At 37.5% G+C, this 25,770-nt stretch overlaps 2 protein-coding genes and 1 long non-coding RNA gene across 3 annotated transcripts; 2 read left to right on the forward strand and 1 right to left on the reverse strand.

The window, feature by feature from the left end:
- The first annotated feature begins 867 nt into the window (after nucleotides 1-867).
- On the forward strand, nucleotides 868-3,046 carry LOC124638047. The gene is made up of 2 exons (XR_006985323.1): nucleotides 868-1,032; nucleotides 2,651-3,046. It is a non-coding gene; the product is annotated as an uncharacterized LOC124638047 (long non-coding RNA).
- A 213-nt stretch (nucleotides 3,047-3,259) lies between these two features.
- LOC124638046 (enhancer of mRNA-decapping protein 3) lies at nucleotides 3,260-6,858 on the forward strand. The gene is made up of 3 exons (XM_047174841.1): nucleotides 3,260-3,915; nucleotides 3,993-4,141; nucleotides 5,328-6,858. The coding sequence occupies exons 1-3, from the start codon at nucleotides 3,761-3,763 to the stop codon at nucleotides 6,476-6,478; spliced, it is 1,455 nt and encodes a 484-aa protein (XP_047030797.1). The 5' UTR covers nucleotides 3,260-3,760; the 3' UTR covers nucleotides 6,479-6,858.
- A 937-nt stretch (nucleotides 6,859-7,795) lies between these two features.
- On the reverse strand, nucleotides 7,796-15,928 carry LOC124638044. Its single transcript, XM_047174840.1, has 2 exons — nucleotides 15,423-15,928; nucleotides 7,796-9,969 (listed from the first exon to the last, which is right to left on the reverse strand). Exons 1-2 carry the CDS (start codon nucleotides 15,449-15,451, stop codon nucleotides 8,169-8,171), a joined length of 1,830 nt encoding a protein of 609 aa, XP_047030796.1. The 5' UTR covers nucleotides 15,452-15,928; the 3' UTR covers nucleotides 7,796-8,168.
- Nucleotides 15,929-25,770: the final 9,842 nt, after the last annotated feature.

A 25,770-nucleotide genomic window follows, 5' to 3' on the forward strand; every position in this document is an offset into this window, starting at 1 on the left:
GGGTGATGGATTTTAAAACTGTTGTACTATTGTTATAGCTTGCAAAAAAATGAAGAAAGGCGACATAAATGGCTCAGCAGTCTATATATGAAGTAGAAATACTTACAAAAAAAACAGTCTTCACTTCGAATCTTCCTGCTTTTATACTGCTAATTTCCGCTAATTATTAAAAGCCTTTATTAGTATCTTAAGGTCACAAACTGCGTAAGTTAAAACTTCAATACTAATCTGTGTTTAATAATCTTAGCAAATTCGGATTTGTCTCACATAGCTTAATCTCATAGTCACCCTATTAGAAAGGGACAGACAGCCTCCGTACTAACTGTTTCACTCGGCTCGTTTTTTGGGTTTATATGCGCAGTCCTGTTTACTAATATTATGTCTATGGAACTAACCTAAACCATAGACCATAGACATAATCCTCAAACCCATGGAATTAATAAGTACTACGTACAACTGGAAGGCTCACTTGCTACCTTTCAGCATATCAAAATGAACCATAAGCTCATACAAATAAAGTATTTTTTGAATAACCAATATCTACTTAGAGAAGTGAGCTTATGTGAGACATACTTTTTCTTGGTGTGTCTCTTTCGCACAATTGCCGTGTACAATATGATTGTTGAAATGGTAGTAAATTTAAGAAAAGATATTCCGCAAAAGAAAAAATCATTCCGTATATAAGTAATACGTGCAGCATCTTTGTAATTCTATTAATAATGGATCCAATATTTTGTAGGTTTAGTTAAATCTTTTTATTATTTCACGACATTTCAATACTTTATGAGAGTTTTATTACTTTTACGTTAGGCAACACTTGGTAAAATGGTAGTATCTTTGTGGTAGAAAAAAATAAATAATAAAAACAAATGGCGTTTTCTTTGTTGTCGTATGAACTTGTTTTTTGTTTTCTACGTTAATAAAGTGCTACTACATAGTAAATTGGATTGTAAAATGGTGAACAATATAATTATGTGCTGTGAGTGGGTGTGGGAAAGAATCGTATCCTGGCGGTGGATTATCTTTTCTCAGGTAAGTTTGACATAAATAGGAACTAGGGTGACTACAGTCCACGCGTAGAGACGTATTTTTATCCGTATCATCACCAAATTATGTACTGGATTTATTATGTTTTTTGTATCACTTAATATTTTGGAAATTCACTATTTACAAGTCTCCCTGCATTATGAGTAGATTACTATTAGAACTTTAAATGATCTGTATGAAAGATATTTATTTATTTATTTATTATACTTTTTGCACACATTTTACAAAAAAAACAATGTACAAAGGCGGACTTAACGCCTTAGGCGTTCTCTACCAGTCAACCTTTAGGTGGAGGAGAAATTTCATGGCAGGTGCACTAAATATGTATATAAGACAAATCGAAAATATATAAACGTACATAGACTTATTATACATACGTATGTATGTATGTATATGTATGTATGATATGTATACATATGATATGTATAATAAGTATATATATATATATATATATGTTATGTACCTTTAATACATATATAAATAACACAAAATCAAATGCATAGTTGTGTCAATTCTGCAAACTCTGGTGAAGATACTCACGAAGCTTCAATTTGAAAGTCAATCGGCTATCTACCATCCTAATTTCCGAGGGCAACTTGTTCCATAAAAGAATAGATTGGACAAAAAAGGAGGAATGAAGGAAATCTGTGCAATGTGAGGGACATTGGAGTAGACGGTTGTTGGAGAAACGCAAATTTCTGTCATGTTGAGAACTAGAGATGGGTAACTCAGGAGTGATAGATAAAAAAGATATGTATCTTTCCGTTCTTATCACTCACTCTTTGTATCAGTTCAAATCCGAATGTATCAGTGTATCTTTAACAACTCATTCAATCCGTCGTCCGTTTGTATCTGTGTTGCACTCGCACACACAGCGTTGAGCGGCTGGTGTCACGGTTTCTCATCGGAAAGTCCAGACATCTCTTTCGCACTTCCCTACTTAGAATGTTCTGTCTCACTTTCTCGATACCGAGAATAAGTGTTTGACCATTATTTTTATTTATTTATTCGATTTACACGGCTTTAACAGCCAATTACATAAATTGTAAACTTAAATTTGAAATGAAAAATAGAAACTTAAAAATAAAAAAAAATAAACTTAAAAATATTATGAACTGATATACGAATCTATCTATCCTAAACGAATCTATCACTCTTAGTTCGTACTGATTTAGTGATACATTGGATTGAATTGAACGAAGCGAGTCACTCCGAGCAACAGTACAATGTCACTCACGGATTCGAAAGGATATAGAGATACAAAAGAGTGATACATATCCCAGTGATCAAAAGATACATATCAATCTTTTCTTTTCAATGATACGTTTTTCCCATGTCTATTGAGAACACAAAAACTGGAAGTGGCATGATAAATATGGAGGTGAACAAGGAGTATGAAGAATGGAAAATAGAGTAGTTAATGCTCTCATCTCACGTCTTTGCCTAATTGGCAGCCATCTAAGATACCCAAAATAAACGTTTCGTAGTCCCCTGATTTCTTCTCCAAAACTAATAAATATCTTTTTCGAAAATCTATTCTCACACCAAAACAAACTAAATAATTATATTCATTAATTAATTATAATAAAAAATACATTTTCAGTTTGCTATCGGATTCAGAGTTGAGGAAAAAATGGTTTGAGGTGATACCTGGGAACTTACATAAAAGTTCTGTGGTTTGCACACTTCATTTCAAACCTGAAGATTATCGAACATAGTCTCGGAAAAGGTTAAAACCTGGAGTGATTGCGACCCTGATTGTTCCGCCACATCCAGTGAATTCTTTCAATTGTGAAAACAGACATGAAATTATTCTTTTAAAATTCATTGCTAACAAATATCTCACATTGAGACTGTCAACTTTTGGCAAAGATCAAACATTGAAGGCCATAGGCGCATCTCGCGCTACTTTGCGCCATAAATTGCACAAAACAATTTTGTTCAGTAATGTGTAATTTTAAAATGTCTACATAAATAATAAATATACCATTTACTATAATAATCGTGTTTTATTTAAGTCTAGCTTAACCTATTAAATTGCCGTTTTCCATAGAAAATTTTGAAATTTATTATTGAAGAAAAATCTAATTTAATCTTAACCCTCACCGTTAAGATTAAATTAGATTTTTATGTTTAATATTAATATTATTTAATTTCAATAATCAATATTAACCTAGTTAACTGGCTAATTTGCCTTACCTATCTACGCCATTTATTATTATTAAATTTATTCGTAAGCATTGAAACATCTTTAAATGTCCCATGTATACAGATTAGAATGGTTACACTAGTTAGAAAGAGACGAACCAAGATTTATGACCTCTCACTCGGCGCGCGCTTTGTCGCACAGTAGGCTTTCCAGTTGTACGTAGTACTTATTAATTCCATGCTCAAACCTAAGAAAGTGACAACTATTGACAACTGACACAAGTTGCAAGTGACAGCCACGCACCAAGGAAGGCTCAAGCGAATTCACGTTCACTCACACATTCGATTTCATTCGAAGGAATCGGGATTCACGGACATGGAGAGTTGTGTAATTGTGAATTATTGTTAGTTAAATACTTTTAAATTAGGAGAAACGTTATTGAAACCGTTTGTTGGTGTTTAAATGTGAGCGTTATTGGGTGTGTCACGTCAGGCCTGATCTTGCTACTAGAAGCATAGTTTAGTTTTGTTGAGATACCTGCCTCCTGTTGTGACATTTGAGAGCATGTCGAACTGGGTCGGGTATGCGATATCTGTAAACTGCGGCGAACCTCTGGGTTGCTATCAGGGCACTATTCTGGAGGCTGATGGGAGCACTATTACTTTAACAAAAGCCTTTAGAAATGGCTTTCCTTACCCGAAATCACAAGTGACTCTAAAGTAAGTTAATACCTGCAGGGTAAGTGGGCTTCATACGGCATTACACAATACAGTACTTATGTTTTTATGATCTTCAGTGCGGCTGATATCAAAGATCTGAAGATAATCGAGAGCCGTCCAGAGCCAGCAGAGCAGACACACAGCACAGTGGCCGTTACCAAGGGCTTAAAGAAGGCACAGAGAGCTACAGTATGTGAGAATCTGCAGGCAAACCCCACCAGTTCAGGTACCCTATATTGTCTTTATTTTAGTTCTAACAATAGTTGTGCACCTCCAGGGAGATTTAGCAATTACTGTAAAGTCATGGTCCATTCAAATAAATTACAAACTTAGTTCAGCTATTATTTTACACAATTTTTTAAAAACTGTTCAAGAAACTGGCCAAGAGCATGTTGGGCCATGGTTATAGGATTAATAGTTTCCTGAGTTTAGGTCATAGCCTTAATCAACTCAGATAATATTCTGTACAAATCTTGAACAGGTTTTGATAAATATGAATTCTTGAACGTATCTATAGTTTCATTAAAGGTTAGAGGGGGGACACATTATTTTCAATTTTTGGATTTATTTCCGAAAATATTAAGATAATAAAAAATGACTTTAGTAAACCCTATTATATTTTTACAAAACTATAATAGGAGTTTCCTATTATATTTTTACAAAACTATAGGGGCCCTATTTATATTCTACATAATATCACACGTTAGGGTTGGAATGATAAAAAGATGCCCCTGTTTGTGTGTAGTGGGAGTACACTAATAAAACAGTATTTTCCCACAACTGTTTGTGATAGATATACATGTTGGTACCAAAGGACAATGGACTAATTTATATGGACTCTGGGATATCTATTTCGGTAAGTATGATGTATGGTCCTAATAAATCATATATGAAAAAGGAATGCATTTTTGTATATGAACTTTTCTGGCACCTAGTGTAACACAACCTAGTCACCAGGTACTACTTGACTTACCAGGTGCTACTTATAAGGATTGTGTAAGTTTAAGGTGCTTTCTGTAACATGGAAGAAATATTGCAGTTTAGGGACAAGCTCTTTTTCTTGCTAGAGTCAACAAAGTCCAAAATAAATAAAAAACTTTAATAAAAAGCAAAGAACACATAACTGAGAGGCTTAGCTCATTTTTCATTGCAATGCACTCAATTCCATTGCAATAATATGCAAATATCTGTTTTCCCAAATGTCCAACTGGATGAAGCCCATTTTTCATGGAAAATGCATGGAAACTGGCCGCCGATAGCCCAGAAACGCCCTGAATCGCTTTCGCATCGCTTTAGTGCTAACGGACCTATAAGGGTTCCTAGTTTACGACGGAAGCCTAAAAAGGCCGATATCTGTCCTAAAAAAAGTCAGACGTTTGGTACAGAAATATACAGGGTGTTTGATGTGTTAGGGAACCAGAGCAGCGCCGCCGGCGGCAGCGGCGCCGCCAGCAGCGCGGCCGCCCCCCCCGCCCGCCCCCGCGCCGCGCCCGCGCGCAGCAAGCCCATCGACATCCAGCGCGCCGCCCGCAGCGCCAGCCTCGCCGGCAGCTACGGCAATGCCAGCTCCACGCCCAAGGGCCGCGGCCCCGCCAACGTGTACGAGAAGGCGCGCCGCCGGAACGAGGCCTGCTTCGGCGACCTGGCCGACGCAGAGCTCGACGACGACTTCGACTTCGAGGGCAACCTAGCGTTGTTCAACAAGCGCGCGCTGTGGGAGGAGCTGCGCAACTCGCACAAGCCCGACGTGGTGCGCCAGGCCGACCACCTGGGCAAGTTCCGCCACGACGAGAACGTGCTGGGCCCCGCGCCCGCGCCGCGCCGCGCCATCCGCCTGCCCGAGCCCGCGCCCGCGCTGCTCGTCACCGACGAGGGGCTGGGCGTGCCCGCGGCGCCCGCGCGGCTGCGGGCGGCGCTGTGGCGGGCACTGGCGCGGCGCGGGCTGCGCGACCAGGCCGACACGCTGCTGGCGCGCGCCGCCGCCGACGTGGCGCTGCGCCTGGCGGGCGGTGGCCGGCGCCTCGACCCGCGCAACGCGCACCAGGCGCCCACCGTGGTGGCGCTGGCCGGCCCGCACGCCGCCGGCGCCGCGGGGCTGGCGGCCGCGCGGCTGCTGGCCAGCCACGGCGCTCGCGCCGCCGCGCTGCTGGCCGCGCCCGCGCCGCCCGACTGCGCGGCGCTGCGGCGCGAGCTGGCGGCGCTGGCGCCGAGCGGCGTGGCGCTGGCGGCGGAGCCGGGCGCGCTGCCGGGCGCGGACGTGGTGCTGCTGGCGCTGTCGGACCCGGCGCAGGAGCCGGCGGGCGAGCTGGGCGCGGCGCTGGAGTGGGCGGCGCGGGCGCGGGGCGCGGTGCTGGCGCTGGAGCCGCCGAGCGCGGGCTGGGCGGGCGTGTCGTGCCGCGCGGCGGTGCTGGGCGGGCTGCCGGCGGCGCTGGCGCCGGAGCTGGGCCTGCAGTACTTGGCGGACGTGTGCGTGCCGCAGGCCGTGTTCGCGGAGCTGGGTATTCAGTACCGGCCGCCGTTCGGCGCGTCGCCGGTGCTGGCGCTGCACCCGGCCACGGACTGACTGCCGCCGCTCGCCTGCACGAGTTCGCTTCGGTTACTCGATCATTACTCTCTCGCCGACTCTCCCGATGTATAGGTGAGATACTCACATTGACAGATGTAACACTCCTGTGATAATTTCTTCTTCGATGTTTATTTAATTGTGCAACGGAGTAGCGATTTTGACATTGTACTATAAATATTTAAAATGAAAATGCCGAAGATATCTGTAATGAATAGTAATGTAGATGAGAGCAACGCTCGACAACAGTACAACGTACTCGCTCCTGCACAAATGTAAACTCGTATTACGTAAACGACGAACCAGTAAACCAAATTGTTTTAATCGACATATTATGTGATGTGTTATATTTTTGATAGTAAAATTATAATGTAGAAGTATATGTCTATGTTATTAGTATAATGTAAGTGTGACTACTGTGGGTCACCGACCTGAAGTGACGCATACTTCATCAAAATGATTGTGAGTCAACTTTAAGTGATACACTATTTGCGATGAAATGGAGCACTTGCAATAATGGCCATTTTTGGTTCCTTTTAGTCCCCATTAAAAAAAAAAGAAAAAAAAATTACATAAATGATCATCATATATATGTTTTTCTTCAGTTTATATTTAAACTAGTCAATGGTCATCATCGTACCATCGTATTAAAATTAACTCTATTGATAGAGACAAGTTTTTGGGGAAACTTAGACGGACATGTAATTAGTTAAATTGGCAATTAATGTCAGAGCAGTGTTCAGACTAGAGTTTGTGCAGTCAGATAGGTACCTACTCTATCTATCTGTTGATTTTTAATGTGAAATCCCTATCTGTAGTAAGCAAAAGAACAGCTAGGTAGATAGAATATTGGTAACAGCCGTTACTGTACTCGTGTCGCTGTACCATTCAGACGAGTCCAATGTCTGACAACTTTACAATTAATGTAGAAATAATTTAAGTAAATAAAAAAAAGAAACTTGTACATACTCTGATTTGTGAACTTTGCACAAACTATAAAATGGACCGGTTCCAAAGAAGACGTTTGAGGGTGGAGCAAGTAACGTTCCTCGTCACCCGGCACAACATTTGGGCGCGCTGCTTAGGCGATGCGTTATGACACCTACGCTCGCCATCTTGTCCTCCGAGCTGCAGCTCTGAAGCTATACCCCACACGTGTTGCGCCGCCTCGGAGCATCTACAGTTGACTCGTCTATCGCTTTGGCGCGAATGACATCATCAGATGCAGCGTAGTACCTCTGTCACTCGACGTACTTGCGCGCGATAAATGCCTACCGCTCTGTTATATAGTTAGGTGATTTGGAATAAAAGGTCCAATTTCCAAATATTAGGTATATTAGAATTTTCTGCAGTAAAACACAAATGAGTACATAAAACGTCACTGGTAAATGTCACTGCATGAGAGATACACTGGATAAGATAAAGTCACTGGATGAGAAAGTCACTGGATGAGAGAGTCACTGGATGAGAGAGTCACTGGATGAGAGAGTCACTGGATGAAAGAGTCACTGGATGAGAGAGTCACTGGATGAACGACTGGTTAGATCGGATTATTAATTAGTACTGCCCGCTGTCTCACGGGATGACAAACATCGCGCTGGGTGGTCTCTCACACATGCTTATAGTGCATACAGTGTATAACAGCCCCCGAGGGTAAGACTAAACTTCACCTGAAGAGTGAAGTTTACGTTTATGATGTCCGGATTTTAGGTGCAGGAATTTCAGTAGAGTCGGCAATTTCTAAAGGTTCCTCATTTTTATCAATATTCTTCTTGTTTTTCTTATCTGTCATACGGTGACATTTGCCTGATCTGATACACTTATATAATAAGTATAGGGTTAAGATTAAAACTACGATACTAATTAAAATAGTAGTATAACAATAATATTCACTGTATAAAACTATATGTGGTTTTTCAGTTATTCTGTCTAAACCTTTTATAATAAGGCTTGTTGCTTTAGTATGTTCTGCCATAACAGAATCAAGATTAACATTTTTTAAATTCAATTTTGGAATATTTTGTTTAAGTTTATTGAATGTTACATTATTACAGCATGAATCGTTTATCAAATTAAAATTTGAGTTTATTTGTTGCATTCTAATAATTTTAGTAACCTTTGGAATTAACCTTAACTCTTTATAATATGCTATACAATGTCTCGGGATACTCAGTATACCTGTGCCTGAAATAGTTGTTTCTGTGTTACTTAGATTGTGACAGTCAATTAACAATTTGGAAGGTTTGTTTATTACATATATCCACTTATTATTATTCAATCTTTGCCAAATTTCATAATTACCTTGTAAGAATTTGGTTTCACATTGATTCGGCACACAAATTAGGGCCTTTGAAATTATTTCCGATTCGCAGATCGGAGTTACGGAACTAGAATAAGTATCTAATGTTTCACATATATAATACGAGCTATATAAAACTTTACAATTAGTTAAACTATCTAGCTTACAATAAGACGATAAATCCTTAGTTATTCCTAAATATTTAGTAGAGGGCACTATTGTAGAAAACGTGTTATTTGTGAGTGTTACAGGAAATGGGATACAATTATATAAGTTAAAATCTTTGGCTGTTACAAGGGGAACCCTCAAAACAAAAACAATTTTATCATCTTTAAAGTAACAAGCAATTTCAGATACATTAATTAATAGGTAAATATTTTCTAAAGATAGACTAACAGGAAATTGATTATAGTCAGCCAGAAATCTATAATTTTCAGCCAATTCGGAAAATAATTGCTTAGGGGTGATAATAGAAGGAAATAAAATATTTGATTTACTAAACATAATGCCATTAATAATATCTTCTAACTTAAAGGACAGTGCTAATAAACTTCCCTCTAACATGTTTACAATTTCATTTAATTTAGCTCGTAACAACAAGTTACCTGATAACGAAGTTACATTCAACAAATGACGCGACAATAATTCAACAGCACTATTTAAACGTTGTTCATTTATAGTAATATTTTTTGTAATTTCTTTAATGGAAGACAGAGTTGAAGTGGTAATTAGAATATTTTCTTTTATCAATCTAGACAATTGGGTTTGATCCTTTTCGACAGTTTGAATAGCATTGCTGTATCTTATGGCGTCTTCTTCATCCATTACACCAAAAAGGTGTTTGAACACTGTACCGATACCACCAAACCAGGCTGATCTTTTAGATCGATTATCAATCAAATAAGAAATTGATTCAAAATCGCGTAATATGTCTTGGTACCGAGTAGATAAAGGTTGGAGCAAGTTCAGACATTCGATATCAGTAAACAACTTACTTTGTTTACATAAGCGCTTGGAGGAGTCTATCACACCGTACAGATTGTTAATATGTGGTCGTATAAAAGAAATATCAGAAGGTATAATAACGCTAAGATAACCATCTATTATTTTTAGAGAACCAACAGGGTCGAAGTATATACCGGGGCTATTCACAGTGGGTTGGATGAAGGGTTCTTGTGCCAGGGATAGTGAACTGTAATAAAACATTAAGTACATTATAATAATATTCTAAATAAGACTTGAAGGTTTTAACACTAAGACATTAAGTTACGGTTCACAACGACGGGCAAGTTTAACTTCGTCATAATGATGAGTCACGTGACGTCTGTTTATGAGCAACGTTAGGTTATTTTTACCGTTTATTTTTACAACTTTGTAAGGACCTTTCCATATGGGAGATAAGGCCTTACGCAGCCTGAGATGGTTCTTTAAATAAACAAAATCGCCAACATGATACTTTACAGGACGTGTGCGGGTATCGTAATAAGCTTTGGAAGACTCTTTGGACTTTGTTATGTTTTCAATTGCCTTATCTCTTGCATATTTAAGACGATGTTGTAACATTCTAACATAGTCTGGATAAGTGACGTGTGGGACTGGTTCATATATGGAATTAGGTATGTATGGTTTGTGGCCAAAGATCAATTCATATGGTGAAAAATTAGTTGTTGTATGAATTGCTGTATTATATGCCAACATAGCAGTGTATACATATCTAGCCCAATTATTTTGATTTTCGGAAACATAAGATTTTAAATATTCTTTAAGAGTAGAGTGGCTGCGCTCTAAAGCACCTTGAGTCTGAGGGTGGTATGCGGAAGAAAACAATTGCTTTATTTTTAAGAAGGAACAGGTCATTTTGAATAGTTGCGCTGTGAAATTGGTACCCTGATCTGTTAGTATAGTCTTAGGAATGCCAAACAAGGATATGAAATGAACTAGGCATTCGCTGGTCTCTTCAGCAGTGGCATTTTTAATAGGATAAGCTACAGAATACTTTGTTAAATCGTCTTGAAGAGTGAGTATGTATTTAAGGTTTCCTGGACTTGAATCTGGAAGCGGGCCAACAATATCAAGGGATAATCTTTCAAAAGGCGCTGTGGACGTAGTTGTAATCTGCATGGGTGCCCTGTTTGTTTTTCGTAAGGCTTTATTTTGTTGACATAAAACACAAGTCTTGACGTAATTTTCTATGTCTCTGCGCATTTCTTTCCAGTAATACTGTTCTCTAATTTTATTGTACATCCGGGTGGATCCAAGATGTCCTGCGACAGGGATATCGTGGTTTTCTCTAAGAATTTTATTTATTTCACTAGGGCTCGGATAATATATCTTATTACAATAAATATGGACTTGTATTCCAGTATTATTAAACAGATACGTTAGCATATTATAGATTTTGACATAAACGTGCCTATCAAAAGGATTTTTAAAATCGGTTATACTTATTTGAGTTATAGAATCATTATTGGATACTAAGTGATTCCTAAGGTTTTGTAAGGACTCGAATATTTCGCCGTAAGTGCAGGTGTCAAAATGGTGCACTTTGGTGAACAAGAAATAATAAATTTTATTATTATCTGAAAATGATTTATATGAATATAGAGTTCTTTCAGAGTTAAAAATCGTTTCAGAGTTTTCTACGTTTGACAAGACATCTTGAACATAGGGTATGGAGTCGTCTAGATCTAATGATGTGGGAATTATTAGAATTTTATTTTTGCTTTTTAATAAACTATCGTTGTGTTCAACTATTATAGTGTTATACTGTGCGGTTAGAGAAGTTTTTAAGAATTTTGAATATGTTTCATCAAGATAAGGTATTGCATTTCTGTGATTACTAGTAGAGGGTTGAAGAGGGGAAGGCGTACAGTCCAGTGAACTAGGGTCCGTTAATTCACCTTTAGGGTCATTTTGATTTATAGGGTTCACAGGATAACGAGAGAGGGCGTCAGCTGCGGAATTTAGTTTGCCTTTTCGATAGATAATTTCATACTCGAACTCTTCAAGTTGAAGACGCCAACGTTGTAATTTACTACTAGGATCAGTATGATTAAACAGCCATTTTAATGGCCGATGGTCGGTTATTATATAAAATTTTCGGCCAAATAGGTAAGGTCTGAAAGTTTTACAACCCCAAACTATAGCAAAAAGTTCTTTCTCAGTAGTGCTATAGTTTGTCTCGTTTTTATTCAAGGTTCTGGATGCATAAGCTATAGGATGGTCCTTACCTACTGGGCCTTGAGAGAGTATTGCTGATATGGCATAATTGGATGCATCACAAGTAAGTGTAAAAGGTTTTGTAAAGTCTGGGTATATGAGGACAGGAGCAGTGACTAGTTTATTTTTAAGGGTCTCAAAGGCCAATTGCTGTTCGTTGGACCAAATAAAAGAATTATCTTTTTTGAGAAGAAGTGTAAGGGGTTTTGATAATTTTGAAAACTCGGGAATAAAACGTCTGTAGTAGGATATTAGACCTAAAAAGGATTTTATGTCTTTTGGACATTTTGGAATTGGAAAGTCTTGAACAGATTTAACTTTATTAGGATCTGGTTTTACACCGTTTTCGGTAATAATATGTCCAAGGTAGCCTACTTCTTTCCGTAAGAATTCGCATTTATCAGCTTGTAATTTTAGATTAAAGTCACGGAGTTTTTGGAAAACAGCGGTCAAATTATTTATATGTTGCATTAAATCATAAGAATATATTACTATATCGTCTAAATAAACGAAACACCTTTCACCTTGAAGGCCCGTCAAGACATTGTTCATTAAGCGTTGGAAAGTTGATGGTGCATTTTTCAGACCAAACGGCATTCTTGTAAATTCAAAGTGTCCTTGGGGAACATTAAATGCGGTTTTACAGGCGTCTTGGGGAGCCATTTTGATCTGATGAAATCCTGAAACGAGGTCAAGAGTTGAGAAATATTTGGAATTTCCTAATTGATCTAAAATTTCGACAATATTAGGAATGGGGTAGGTTTCTCCAATCGTATTATCATTTAATTTCCTATAATCAATGACAATACGCCATTTTTTCTGGCCCGATGCATCAATTTTTTTTGGAACTACCCATATTGGAGAAGACCAAGGTGAAACAGAAGGTTGGATTATTTTCTGATCTAACATCTTTTGAATTTGTGAGTTAACTTCTTGTTTGTGTATTTCAGGAAAACGGTAGGACTTAACATTAATTGGGTGATCTGATGAAGTTCGAATTTCATGTTGAATGGCGTCAGTTGACGTCAGCTGATCGCCTGGTAAGTGAAATATATCGGAATATCTTGAACATACTTCATAAAGGGCTTCAACTTCTTCAGAATTTAGGTGGGAGACGCGGAGGAGTTTGAGAACTTCTTGAGTTCTATTCAAGCAAGATTTATTTGAATTATTTGGTTGGAAAGGGTCGTGATCGACGGGGTGTAAGGTAAGTTGAAGATTCGACTTCAGCGTAATAGGTTCCTCAGAAGCGTTCAAAATTGTGAGGTTTATCCTATTGTTTTCTTTAACTTTAACTAAACAGTTTGCTATAAAAAGAGTATCACTGATATGTTGATCTAGGATAAGACCTTCTTGTAATTCAGGGTTCGTGACCGTACATTCTACAATCATTTCTGAACGAGCCGGAATATGATAAGTAGGGTCAGTTAAGTTTAATTTTATTTTATTATTTTCTAGGTGAAGTATTTGCTGATTATAATCAATAAAGCATTGAAAACGGGTAAATAAATCATTTCCTATAATACCGTCATAGTTAAGATGAATATTTTCAACAACATGGAAATTGAAAGAAATTGACTCTTTCCCAAATATAAGACTTAGATCAAAACTGCCTAAGGTTGGTACTGTATCTTCATTATTATCTATGCCCTTTAATTTAATTATGTTGTTTTTTAGGGTAAGATTAGAATAAGATTGGATGGAAGATTTTCGGATGAGACAAACAGAAGACCCGGTATCGACAAGTAACGTAAGTGGTTTGTTGGAAACACATGTCTGGACAATAACATGAGGTAAGGATACTTTAGTAGGTTTGCAGGATATTTCATATATTACATTATCTTTATTAAGGACACTTGCTTGGGGCTGGTTACCCTTGTGGTCCTTGGATATAGAAGATTGGACGCTTATTTGGGGCTGGCTACCCTTGTGGTCCTTGGATATAGAAGATTGGACGCTTATTTGGGGCTGGCTACCCTTGTGGTCCTTGGATATAGGGGAGGTGTCGTTGTTATTAATGGGTCTAGCAGAAAATTGTGATTTGGGTCTCACGAGACACCTCCGTGAGCCCATTATTCGTTTAAATCATTATTATTTGAGTAGTCATGACTATAGTGTTTGATTTCATCTTCGTCATTTACGTTTGGGTGATTTTCGGGATTATATTCAGTATGATCTTTGATCATGTAATTTACATGAGCGGGTCCCGGTTTTGGGTAGTTTTGACTTGAGGCTGGCTGTGCCGTTTGTGGAACCCTAAATCTATTATTGTTATACTCACGTTTTTTACAGACTTCAAGAGTATGACCTTGAGCTTTACAGTAGCGACAGAACAACCCTTGATAATTTTGAGCCATAGGTCTATGCGATTGAGGTTTAGTGTTTACATTGTTTATAGCAGGTCTAAAGGTATAGTGTGGTTTTTGGACATAGTTAGATACTTGAGAATTTCGTTTGTATAGCGAATTTAATATTTTTTCTTCGGAAATGGCTAAGTTTATAGCTTCATTGAGGTTAGAAGGGTTTTTACCACGGACTAAGTTTGAGATGTTAGATTTAAGGCCAAGTAAGAAAGTATGAAGAGCCAGTTCTTCCATAGCTGCTGTACGACCCGCTAGTTCTGATTTTTTCTTATTAGATAAGGTCACTTCAGTTAATAATTTAGAGAGGCATGTTTCAACGCGCAATGAAAATTGATGAACTTGTTCGCTGGTTTGTTGACGACATTCCTGCAAATCGGTTAAAAGATGAGAATAATGCTTCCTTTCGCCAAATTGTGTCTTTAAAAACTCACGCAATTGATCCCACGATTCGTATTCTTTTATAGATACAGCAGTTTCAGCTTTACCTTCTAGTTGAGAAAGGATATATTTGAATAATATTTTTTTTTGTTCTGCCGTAGCTAATTCAAATGCATTATCACAATTATTTATGAATGAATTTAATTTGTCACGTGAGCCATCAAAAGTTTTTATGAATTTAAATAATGTACTTATTTGGATAGTTTCACCCTTTTCTTGTTTCAATTGCGGATTTGTAGCCATGTTTATAGCAAATATTTAATTTAATAAAGTGAAGGTAATTTTATTTAATAAAGAGTAATATATAGTACGGTGTAACAGGCGGCCACCTAAGTCGCTGTCTGTTATTCGCAAAACTCTGTGTCAGCAGTTGCTATGTGGTATCGGTATGCAGGTGTGCGATGAGCGACGAAGCTTCTTAGAATTGACAATAATAACTGTGAGAAAGTTATGTTAAATAATATGTTGTAATAAAAGTGACAATAATGTAAATGTTATAATTTTGAAATTTAATAGTTGTTCAAACGAGGTGATGGAAGTTTCACTCGGATCACGAAGTTTCACTCGGATCACGCACTTGCACTTGCACTATAACCACTTTATAAATCACTTTATAGTTACTTACAGGAACGCGAAGAAAATGTACAGGAACATGGTTTTCTTTGCAGGAACGGCCACGACGAGCACTTTCACGATCAGAGAAGTATGCTTGGAGACGAACCAGGGATACCTTGTATCCCGCTACGCTGCCACCAGATTTGTTATATAGTTAGGTGATTTGGAATAAAAGGTCCAATTTCCAAATATTAGGTATATTAGAATTTTCTGCAGTAAAACACAAATGAGTACATAAAACGTCACTGGTAAATGTCACTGCATGAGAGATACACTGGATAAGATAAAGTCACTGGATGAGAAAGTCACTGGATGAGAGAGTCACTGGATGAGAGAGTCACTGGATGAGAGAGTCACTGGATGAAAGAGTCACTGGATGAGAGAGTCACTGGATGAACGACTGGTTAGATCGGATTATTAATTAGTACTGCCCGCTGTCTCACGGGATGACAAACATCGCGCTGGGTGGTCTCTCACACATGCTTAAAGTGCATACAGTGTATAACAGCTCGCTGGGTTACCGGTAACCCCATGCGACTCAGGGCTTTCAATAGTATCACGCGCCGCGCGCGTTCCAATATTATTATTTTTATTTCGTGGCATGTTATGCTGTTGGTTTTTATTAGTTTTTTAAGCTACCTAACAAACTGATGGATTATTTTGAGTTGTGTTGGTTTATATGCGACTATTGTAAGATTTAGAAACATTTTATATTTATGAACTTATCTAGTAATTCTATTTTTTTTATATACTTATCTACTTTATGATTTTAACAACAGAGATCATTAGGTACTTATTTTACTTTAGATACCTACTTACTTATATGAACTGTATTGTGAGTTTTGTAGCTAAACACATTTCGAGTGTAAGTAGGTATAGTTCTGGAACATTACGCGTGTCGCTACGCAGAAACCAATTTTAGGTATGTATCAACACTCGACGGAGTTGTACCATATGGGGTATGGCACTTGTGCTCGAAAAATAGTTGGAAACCGCCTTTGATTTTGACGAAAGCTTTACTTACCTATGCTTACGTATTAGATAATATTTAGTAATATGTACCCATACTCCATTTTAGTAGGCAATACAATAGTTAACTAAAGAAAAATATTCTTGATATTACTTTTTATTTAAAAACTCAGTTTTAAAAAAGGCTATCTTAAAATAAGCGTAATTTTGTTTTCCTACTTAAATATTAATAAATTGTTAGAAGCAACCCTAAGCACGGCCACGGCACGGTTGCGGTCACTGAACTGTGCGCTATCGCATTGGAATAACAATCAAGCGCTCGAGCTTTTAAGGTTCATTTTATAACGCAGTTAGGAATTTGTAGGTAGTTGGGGAACTTGTAGGTGCTTATAACAGTAGGTATGGACTTTTTTTATGGAGTGATTTATCTGTTACGTAGTAACTATTATATAATCTGTGGTAGTACTAGCGTACTAGCGTTCAATTCAATGTGCTCACAAATAAATACATTGAATTGAATTGTGCCGCATGAACCGACTGCCCATCAGGGGAGCGAGTGCGTAGTTCCGATATTTGTGTAGCTCGGCTATAAGCGAGTGTGCGAGTGAGGCGGGCGATTACTCGCAGAATTCATCATCATCGTCGTCTGAACTAGATAACAATGATAATTCAAATGATTTTTCGATATTCATAGTAAATAAAAAAACCGTGTACTTTTAGAATGGCACTGTAGAGAAATGACCACTGGTTGCTCACTCGGCGTGAGTTCTAATCGCTTGGCGACTGTCGCCGAGCGAGTGTTATCTTTCATAGCTTTTGTCGCTCAGCGACAAACTAGTGAAGCGAGTGCTCGCCGGCAGTGTGAACAGTCAGCGATCAACTATTTGTATATGCATCTCTTTTGTTCACTTGGAAAGTATATCTATTGTACGTTTCTTGAGCGAGGAAATAGCCGATAGTTAGTCGTTTTCTCGTCGTTGGTGGGACAACTGCCTAAGGGACATACAATTTACATCCGACTGAGATCCAATGTGTGCGTTCGCGCAGCGGAATGTTGTTGAATTTAAAGATTTTAATTATGCAGATAATTAGTGTAAGACGTCCTATAATTGTGTATGGTAAATAAAAATTTGTGTATGCAGCCATTGTGGAGAAATTCACCAAAAACAGATTCCGCTGGGCGAACGTTGGCGAACGTTGTCCTGGCGGAACTTTTTTTAATCCATAGACTTTAGAAGAAAAGAGATGTGTCCGAAAATTAGTGTGTATTTGTGTATAATTGATTATGTATGAATGAAATCAGTGCATGCATAAACTTCGGAGAAATTCAAGTTTCCGCTACGCGAACGTTTGGCCATTAGCTAGTTTTCATATAAAGCGCTTACATAGAGAGCTGTAGATTTTTACATACGTTGTTTTGAATTTGTTTATATTTGTTTAAAAAACAGATTTAGAAAAAGTCGTAGGGTTTAAAAGATAAAAATATAAACGTAAAATACACTTATTAGGTCTTAGTTCTTAAAGTATGCAGTTTGGGGTCTAGATTTTCACGTTTACACAAACCTTGTAAGTGTCTCCAACATGTTGCCAAGTATCAATGATGTTCCGTTAGTAATTAAAAAGTTATAGGATATTTTACCATGAATAGATCACTGTTTACAAAGCAGTGTATAATGCCACTATCTACGATAAAAATAAATCTTCAATTAACAAGTACTTCTCTATTTAAATATCCGTGTACAAAAATATTTTTATTATTATTACTTACATAAATTACTTAACTACGTGATTAAAAATAACGTTAATAAACGTTACGTATTTTAACTAAAATGTCGTAGATAGTGGCGTTATTATTAAAAAAATATTTTTCATTCAAGAAATGCAATTGTTTTATTTTTGCCTAAAGCTTGTGTACGCAACTGTACCATATTAATAAATATACTAACCTTCCAAGTTAAGAACGTTTCTTAGACATATGGCACGGCCGCTTTTTTGTAGCTATCCGAACTTGGTCGGATTATGTAGGGTTTCGATGCTCCGTCAGTATTATAATTGTCTTTCTTTAATTACTGAATTTAATGACATGAAATTTTGCAAGTGAATAGTTGAATGATTAAACTAATTATTGGCATACATTTTACCATGCAATTCCTTTAGAACGTCGTGATATTCGACTGCTTTGTAAACAGTGATCTATTCATGGTAAAATATCCTATAACTTTTTAATTACTAACGGAACATCATTGATACTTGGCAACATGTTGGAGACACTTACAAGGTTTGTGTAAACGTGAAAATCTAGACCCCAAACTGCATACTTTAAGAACTAAGACCTAATAAGTGTATTTTACGTTTATATTTTTATCTTTTAAACCCTACGACTTTTTCTAAATCTGTTTTTTAAACAAATATAAACAAATTCAAAACAACGTATGTAAAAATCTACAGCTCTCTATGTAAGCGCTTTATATGAAAACTAGCTAATGGCCAAACGTTCGCGTAGCGGAAACTTGAATTTCTCCGAAGTTTATGCATGCACTGATTTCATTCATACATAATCAATTATACACAAATACACACTAATTTTCGGACACATCTCTTTTCTTCTAAAGTCTATGGATTAAAAAAAGTTCCGCCAGGACAACGTTCGCCAACGTTCGCCCAGCGGAATCTGTTTTTGGTGAATTTCTCCACAATGGCTGCATACACAAATTTTTATTTACCATACACAATTATAGGACGTCTTACACTAATTATCTGCATAATTAAAATCTTTAAATTCAACAACATTCCGCTGCGCGAACGCACACAGATCCAATCACGACTCAATTACGATTGAAGTGTATGTGGCATTCCGCTACTTTTTCTTTGAAATAAATGTTTTTATCCTTTTCTGTCAGTCAATAATGAATCATTTTGACTGCAAATGATTTACGTTGCTATATGATAATAGAGCAAACAACCGTAGGTACCTATCAAAATGGCAAACCAATCGAATGTCGTTGGAGTACGATTGGTCTTATATGAGTAGCAGAATGCTCGCTAAGGTTAAAACTGCTATTTCGATTCAATTTCTATTCAATTTTGACATTATTAACTTAGCAGAATCAGGCCCCTGATCGTACCTCGTCTCGTGAAGATGCCCCATCCGTCAGGTGCTCGTTGTTATTGCATCTAGGCTTACGTAACCCAGCCGTGCACGGTGCACTGTGCCGCCAACTATCTACATCTATACTAGTGTTCTTATTCGCCTGACTGACTGGTTCCTATAAGAATCAGTGGCGTAGCGTGGCTGTCCACCGCCCGGGGCGAGAGATAATTTTGTCGCCCTCGACTTTAGATATTAAATAGAAGAGCATTCAGCCTTATAAGTCCGTATATCCATCCGATATAACTGAAAATTTCGAATCTGGTTTTCGGGTTAACAATCGTATTAACAATACCATTTCAACCCTTGAACTGGAGCGATTTTGACAAAAGACTAGTGCGCCTGGTGCTAGTGTCTGATCTTATTGTTCTGTCTCTCTTGCACCAGATCACATCGATCAGCGGCTGATTTACTGTTTTCGCCGCCCAAGGCCCCACGCGGAATAGCCGACTATTTCAGTTTTAAACGCTGGTTTTTTTTTATGACTACAGAACAGATATAGAATCAGTTAAAAAGCTAAACTAATAAAAGCGTGGAGCGTTTTGTCCCAAAAAGAGTAAAGAAACTTAAAAATCTAGAAAAACGCAAATTAAGTGAAATTCGAAAAAGCTTATGGCCTACGGAAGGTATAATATGTAAAAGGTCATAAAGTAATAATAAGCACAGAAAAACTGCAACAAAGGAATCAAGCGCGTTGTTTTTCTTAGAATAATCTGAATGAAATTTTATTTTTTGTCTACCTACGTGTATGTTTAGTTAAAATATTTATATTATTGTAATTGTGAAATTTTGCCGTCCCCTTAAAAGTGTCGCCAGGGGCGTTCACGTAATTCCGTGACGGGGCAGTTAAGCGGACGTACTAGTTCCGCCCTCATAAAATTTTTGTAAAACCAAAAATCCTCGACATACAGTCGTGGTCAACTAATTAAAGACACTGTTGGAATCTTAACTTACCGGGGCATTTCATCTGTATTTCTTTTTTTCAGATTGCCATTGGAACTTTCTTTTCTATTTTAAAATATTTAAGAGGGCATTGTGAAATGTTAAAACTAATGACTATATTCAATAATAAGATTCGGATAAGGCGAAAAAAACTAGGTGCCGGGGGCACCTAGTTTTTTTCGCCTTATCCGAATCTCGGGCGGTATGATCCATAACGAGGCCTGGCCATCTAATTAAAGACACTCCATTTGCTCAGAGGATGAAATACAAATTATTAATAATATTTGAGTTACCTTTCTACAACAACGTTCTCTACACTATACTTAAACATTCCAATAAGTATTAATATTTGGTTTATTTCCTTTTACCTCTATAACAGTGCGACAACCCTGAACTAGCAAGCGGTCAGTTTTGTAGAAGTCGCTAAGGGAATTTTCTTCCATGCTTAATTAAAATCTGTGTAAAATGGATCGATGTTCCAAGTAGGACTTATTGCCATGATATTTTTCGCCTATTACCAGTTTTTGTTCCATTGGATTTGCAAGAGGCCAAACCAAAACCGTCATAAGTTGTCCAATCAAAGAGTCATTTTTACTACACTTGCAGTGTTTTTCAGAACTTTTCTAATTTGGAAAGTCCTAATGACCGGTAACTTATGCTTAGCTTTTAACAATATGCTTGTTTCTGAAATATTATAGTACTTGAATTCACCTGTTTTTAATAATACCTCTCTGAAGGGTCTTACACTTAACAGCGGTGAGCAGCCCCACACTATAACATTTTCGCCTCCTACGTTTGAGAACTTTCTTGGTGTACTTTGGTTCCATCACATGTTTTGGAGGTGACTAAAATCAACTATTCTTTTAGAACTCATCAAATTCCTTTGTTTTATCAGATAAAAAAACATTTTTTAATACTTGTTCAGAGCAACTTTCACCTTTAATAGAAAACGCCAACTACAGTATGGACACTCGGTGCTTTCCCAAAAGAAACATCTTCAGATACCCATGCCCTTCAGCTTTTCCCGATCCGGTTGTAGTCTAAAAGTTCTGCAGACACGTTTGTTGTCCTTTTAGCATCAGAAGACTCCCAAAAAAACCAGTACCGAATCATGTAAATGGTTCACTATTTTCTTATAACACCACTGTAAAGTCTGTTTGCGGACAAGTTTTCCTTGGCATCGGTTTTCAGTTGTTCTTAAACCTTGACTTTTTGAGTGCCATTAACAAGGCATCTTAAATAATACATTTATTACCATGTCCTTATTACAGTTCAAGTGGTATGAATGAATCCGCATGACAAAACTTTATTGAAAAAAGCCTAAAACATTTTACTTACCAGAATTTTTGTTTCAGTCGTATTGATTGGACTTAAATGAAAAATTTTAATGAAGGAAACCTAAATTATTACCTTATTTGAGTTCTCATAAATAAGGTAATAATTTAAAAAAAAAGTATGACAACTACTTTTATCTTTCGTTTTTTTTCCTTAACTTAGCTTTTACTGTCTTTAATTAGCTGACCAGCCAAGTATCCGCTACAAAATATAGTGTTCAGTTCCCAGAGAGCGTTATATCTAAAGTATAAAAGAAAGTTAATATTTTTTGTCCTTAATTTAAAGAAAATAATGTAATGATTGTTTTAATAATAATAACATTACATTTTATACCGTGCTTAAGCTCATGTCAGTACCATAACTACTTATTTCACTTCGAGTCGGGGGGGTGTCTTATTAGTTGACCACGACTGTATATGTTTCAAAGAACCCGAACAACACATTAGTTCACTTGCAAGTGTTTTTCGTGCCCACCTTACGTTATTTCACTCAGAAGAACGCACCTGTCCTACCCTACCTTATTTAAGGTATCCGCTTATCTTACCTTCCTTCGTGGTTTAGCCGCTATAACGAAAAAAAAAACGAGAGCCGGCGGCAGTTTCTTACTACCTACCAAGTACTAGTGACACATTATTTAAGTTTTTGTTAATGTAATTAAATTTTATAAATTGCATTTAAATGAAATTAAATAAATTAGTAATTTATAGGTGGTTTGTTGTTCGTTTATCTCCTTGCAGTAGAACAGGCCAGCGCACCGGAGCGCACGCGACGTGCACTGTCCTGTGGGACACTTGATTGCTTCTTGTTCAACTTGTGCTACCTTGTCAGTTTGTCATTTTGTGATTGCCCGTGAGTGTCATGTTCCTGTTCGGTCCGTACATTTTGAAAAGATATTTAAAAAAATGACGTCCGACCCTTACATAAAAAATCCGTCATGTATGCAGCGGCCATTACTTTGTTATACTCGCGCTAGAACGGCTGAACCTGGCACAGGTACCTGGCCTGAAGTCAACAGGGGCCCGATTCTCCTAATTTTACTTAAGCGACCTTCGATTGACGTTCGACTCGATTCGACTGAGATCCAATCCCGACTCGATTACTATTGAAGCGTATGTGGCATTCCGCTATTTTTTCTTTGAAATAAACGTTTTTATTCTTTTCTGTCATTCAATAATGAATCATTTTGTCTGCAAATGTTTTACGATTGCAAAATGATTGCACGGCAAACTACCGTATAGACCAAAATTACCAAAATAGCATACCAATCGCACACCAATCAAATGTCAATCGAATACGATTGGTCTTTTATTAGTAGCAGAATGCCCGATATGGTTAAAACTGCTATTACGATCGTATTGCGATTCGATTACTATTCGATTTTGACATTATTAACTTAGGAGAATCGGGCCCCAGATAGAGTATATCGGGTGTATAATCACATTAAATTCCTTCATATATACTTTATGACATTCCATACTATGGAATATCATAAATAATCATAATTCCAAATGGATTCCATAGCGAATTGTACAAAAAATAACCTTATCCATCAACTGGTTTAGCCACAGGAGTTATTTTTCGTTTTCATAATTTACAACATCATGTGTAAAGCAGAGATAAAGTTATATAGTATCGAATGTTTTGACCTGTTGACAGCTGTCAGTTTTGAAGGGAGAATTTCCGTTGTTTGTATTGACCATTGACATATAACTATAGGGACAGGAAATGTCTATGAAAAAAACGTGCATACTGCAGAAACTAAAATGGCTGCCGTTACTAGGGTTGTACCGCTACCGGATTCAACAAATATCGATATTGTATTCTAGTTAGAAGTACGTACGAGTCTTACTGGGTGCATAAAAATAACCGAGTATAAATAATTTCTTCGTCATAGAACTAACTATCACATTAACTTCACTGATACTATAGTTCGGCCATTCAGAGAATGCGTTCCTGACACGTCGCGATTGAACTGACGACGTAACTTTGCAATGGCGTTGCAGTTACGATAAAAATATTTTTGCTGGTTGTTTACCGTTTTAACAATTGAGGAGCATTAAAACAACATTATTATATCAATAATCAATGAATGTAGTTACGTCGTCAGTTCAATCGCGACGTGTCAGGAACGCATTCTCTGAATGGCCGAACTATAATAACCTCAACAACATCAACCAAATGGGAGGAGTCATTTCAGTAGGGTAGGGATTTATTATTTCAAATAGCCCTATGAAAGTTCTTTCACGACAGACTAGTTGCAGGGTGCCAAAGATTCGGTCTTATGAAGAAGAATCCGCAAGAAACGCCATAAGTAGATACTCTCTTAAAAAAAAATACAATAATTAAAAATCGTTTTCAAGCTATTCATGAGAAAGTTATATAATGCAAATGGAGCTAATTATGTATTAATCGATTGTACAAAACAATTTTAGTGCTAAGAAAAAAATATTTATACAATTCGAAACCTATATTCGGTAACTAAGTTCTGAAGCAAATATTGCAACTTGCATTCCGATTTGCTCGTCTGTGCGGAAGCACTGCCGTGCCCGTGGTCGCCGTAGAAGCATCATGTGAAGATAAAAAGGCAAAACATATTATTTTCAATAAAATATGTCTTTAAAATCCTGAATTTTATAATACGCCTTTTTAATCAAAATGTTTTTAACTGCATTTTAAAACTTTTTATCTGTAAAATGAAGGATATATATATAAAAACATAAACTATTCCCTAAAAATATACACATATATTCGGAACGCAACTAAAACCGCGAGGAAAAGCTAGTATTTAACTAAAGAACAAAATAAAGATGTTTTATTGAAAATAATACACAACTCTGAGGGCTCAGTGTCTTAGGTTAAAATTTGTAAAAGCACACTTATTAAGTGGATAATATATCGATACTATTATGACAACTGCACAGCACTATGCCAATATGACATGTTATTGTAAACAACATTTATTTCTAAATATAGGTTTTTATACAGAAATAAACCAAAATATAAGTACTTTCACCATCAATTCATGTTCCCATACATATTTTTTATCCAATGTGAATTATTTTATGTAGTTTCTAGCAAAAATAGGTTCCTAACCTGTGTAACGACAATCCAGCTTGATTTTGGTGCTTCCTGGCACCACACTTCACAATACAACACATAGGCATATTCGTTGATTATTTCACTATTGAAATAGTAAAGTCTTAAAAGTAAACTCGAGTGATTTTCTATAAAATAGCAAAAATAAGTCACGAAGAGCACCTATTTGACAGCACAACTACCATGACATATATGGCCAGATATGGCACGCACCTACAAACCGGAGGATTTCAAAAGTAAAATGTCACCATTTTACGCAATCACAAAAATATTGTTGTCCCTGTTTTCAAATACACTTATCTGCTTAGAAAGAGTGAGACAGAACTATGTTGCATAGTTTGTTTCATATTTATATAACTATAGACACGTCTATAACAACACGGCGTCTCCTTATAATTCTAAGCTCGATGGTATTGACTGACTCTTAAGCTTGTGGCACATTATAGCAGCACCGCAACAGCACGGCAACAGCACAGCGTCGCCTCGAATTAAGACTACGGCTAGCTGCCAGCGCACCAACCACGCGCTGTCCGCTCGCCGTCGGCGCGCCTGCTGCGAGGTGTAAGCTTGCTGTCACCGCAAACTCAATATTATTTTAAGATGATTATGATTGATGTTATGATTGAACACGACGTAATGACGTTGTTTCGCTGCCGGCTCGGAGTCGGCGCGCTGTACGCATGAGGACCGCTCGCTTGCAGCACGCGGGCGGCGAGTCGAGTTGTATGGAAGCGGCAAGCACGCTGACTGCTCGCCGTTGGCTTTTTCATATTGACATTACGAAATATATTATAATATACACGATTTAATGCTCTAGTCTAAATTGAATGACAACTTAAATGCTGGTGTGGAGCCGTGCTGTTGCGGT

The sequence above is a fragment of the Helicoverpa zea genome, chromosome 17 (assembly GCF_022581195.2).
Source record: "Helicoverpa zea isolate HzStark_Cry1AcR chromosome 17, ilHelZeax1.1, whole genome shotgun sequence".
Taxonomy (NCBI): Eukaryota; Metazoa; Arthropoda; class Insecta; order Lepidoptera; family Noctuidae; genus Helicoverpa; species Helicoverpa zea.